Source organism: Trypanosoma conorhini, assembly GCF_003719485.1.
Source record: "Trypanosoma conorhini strain 025E chromosome Unknown Tco_14.4_contig_00420, whole genome shotgun sequence".
In the NCBI taxonomy this organism is placed as follows: Eukaryota; Euglenozoa; class Kinetoplastea; order Trypanosomatida; family Trypanosomatidae; genus Trypanosoma; species Trypanosoma conorhini.
The window spans coordinates 5,302-6,535 of record NW_021704487.1 but is presented as its reverse complement, the minus strand read 5'-3'; the positions used below and the strand labels follow the sequence as shown (position 1 = coordinate 6,535).

The 1,234-nt window shown below is 45.7% G+C and overlaps 2 protein-coding genes across 2 annotated transcripts; both read right to left on the bottom strand.

The window, feature by feature from the left end:
- Positions 1–8: 8 nt before the first annotated feature.
- Positions 9–755, bottom strand: Tco025E_06322 (protein phosphatase 1, regulatory subunit; the record flags this gene model as incomplete). Its single annotated transcript, XM_029373201.1, has 1 exon — positions 9–755. One exon carries the CDS (start codon positions 753–755, stop codon positions 9–11), a length of 747 nt encoding a protein of 248 aa, XP_029226844.1.
- A 35-nt stretch (positions 756–790) lies between these two features.
- On the bottom strand, positions 791–1,216 carry Tco025E_06321 (protein phosphatase 1, regulatory subunit; the record flags this gene model as incomplete). Its single annotated transcript, XM_029373200.1, has 1 exon — positions 791–1,216. One exon carries the CDS (start codon positions 1,214–1,216, stop codon positions 791–793), a length of 426 nt encoding a protein of 141 aa, XP_029226843.1.
- Between the last annotated feature and the right edge of the window lie 18 nt (positions 1,217–1,234).

Sequence of the window (1,234 nt, the reverse complement as noted above, 5' to 3'; positions counted from 1 at the left end):
CACGCCCCCTAAGCCCTCCGCTTTCGATCTGCCTCAAGATCTTCCTTGTTTACAATTGGCCAGGAATCAATCTGCTCCAGAAAAGGCAAATACATGTACACCTTGTCGCGGTACCTTTTGTCCTCCTCAATTGGGTTTCGCTCGAGATAAACTGTCCTCAAGTTGTCCTTGAATCCGCTCAGTTTCCCCACTTCATCCCAATTTTCGATTTTTCCATCAGTGAGCCAAAACTCTGCAAGTAGTGGCATAGTTTGAGGGTTTACAACCTCCTCATTTATACTAGAAATAGGATTAAAACTAAAATCAATAATCTTTACCATCGAAAGATGCTTCAAATTTTGGATAGATGTCAAGCCATTTTCAGATAGATATACCTCACAAAGACGTGGATTGGCGTCAGGAGATGGAAAATTCTCAGGCTCAATGCTGGTCAGGCGATTGGCCTGAAGACTGAGAATTTCCAGGGAGACCAATGTTTGGAGTGAGGTCCCAATAGATGCAATTTTATTCTTTCCTAGCCAAAGCTGTTTCAATTTGGTCAGCTTCGCTAAACCTGGTCCAATTTCACGAATTCTATTACCCCCTAGCTCGAGTAGCTCCAGCTTTACAAGTGAATCCAAATTTTTGATTTCCTTTATTTTGTTTTCCACTAGATACAATTCCTTCAATGTCGGTGCCAGAGGTTCAAGTCCTGAAATATGCCGTATTTGGTTGTAGCTCAGGTCTAGCTTGGTGAGATGCCCAAACGCGCCCATCACACTTTGCTTCAGGGAGGCGTCCCCTTTGGACCTTACAGTTGAAAAAAATTCCTCACCTTGCGGACCTTGTTGTCGAACAGGTCCAACTCCTCAAGGCGCGCTGCAAGTTCTTCTGGAAACGGAGTCAACTCGTGGATAAGATTCTTCCGAAGGGAAAGGGAAACACAATTAGTCAACTTGTCCAGCTCCAACTCATCCAAGGAAAACAATCGAATGTTATTGACCTCAATAATCTCGCTTGTTGTGTCAATATTAAGAATTGTCTCTGCGACCGCGCTTGACCCCCGTCTTTCATTGCCAACTGACGGGCGGCCCTCATCAGCGCTGTCCTCATCCGAATCATTATGCGTGCCTGTGTTTTCTGCAGCAAAGAGGGCCTCAAGCCCCCTCCTTAGTTTTTCTCGCTTCTCCGCCTTAAAGTCGGCTTCCTGCGCACCATGCTCAACACCCTGGGACATGCTGTAGTCTTGCCTGTT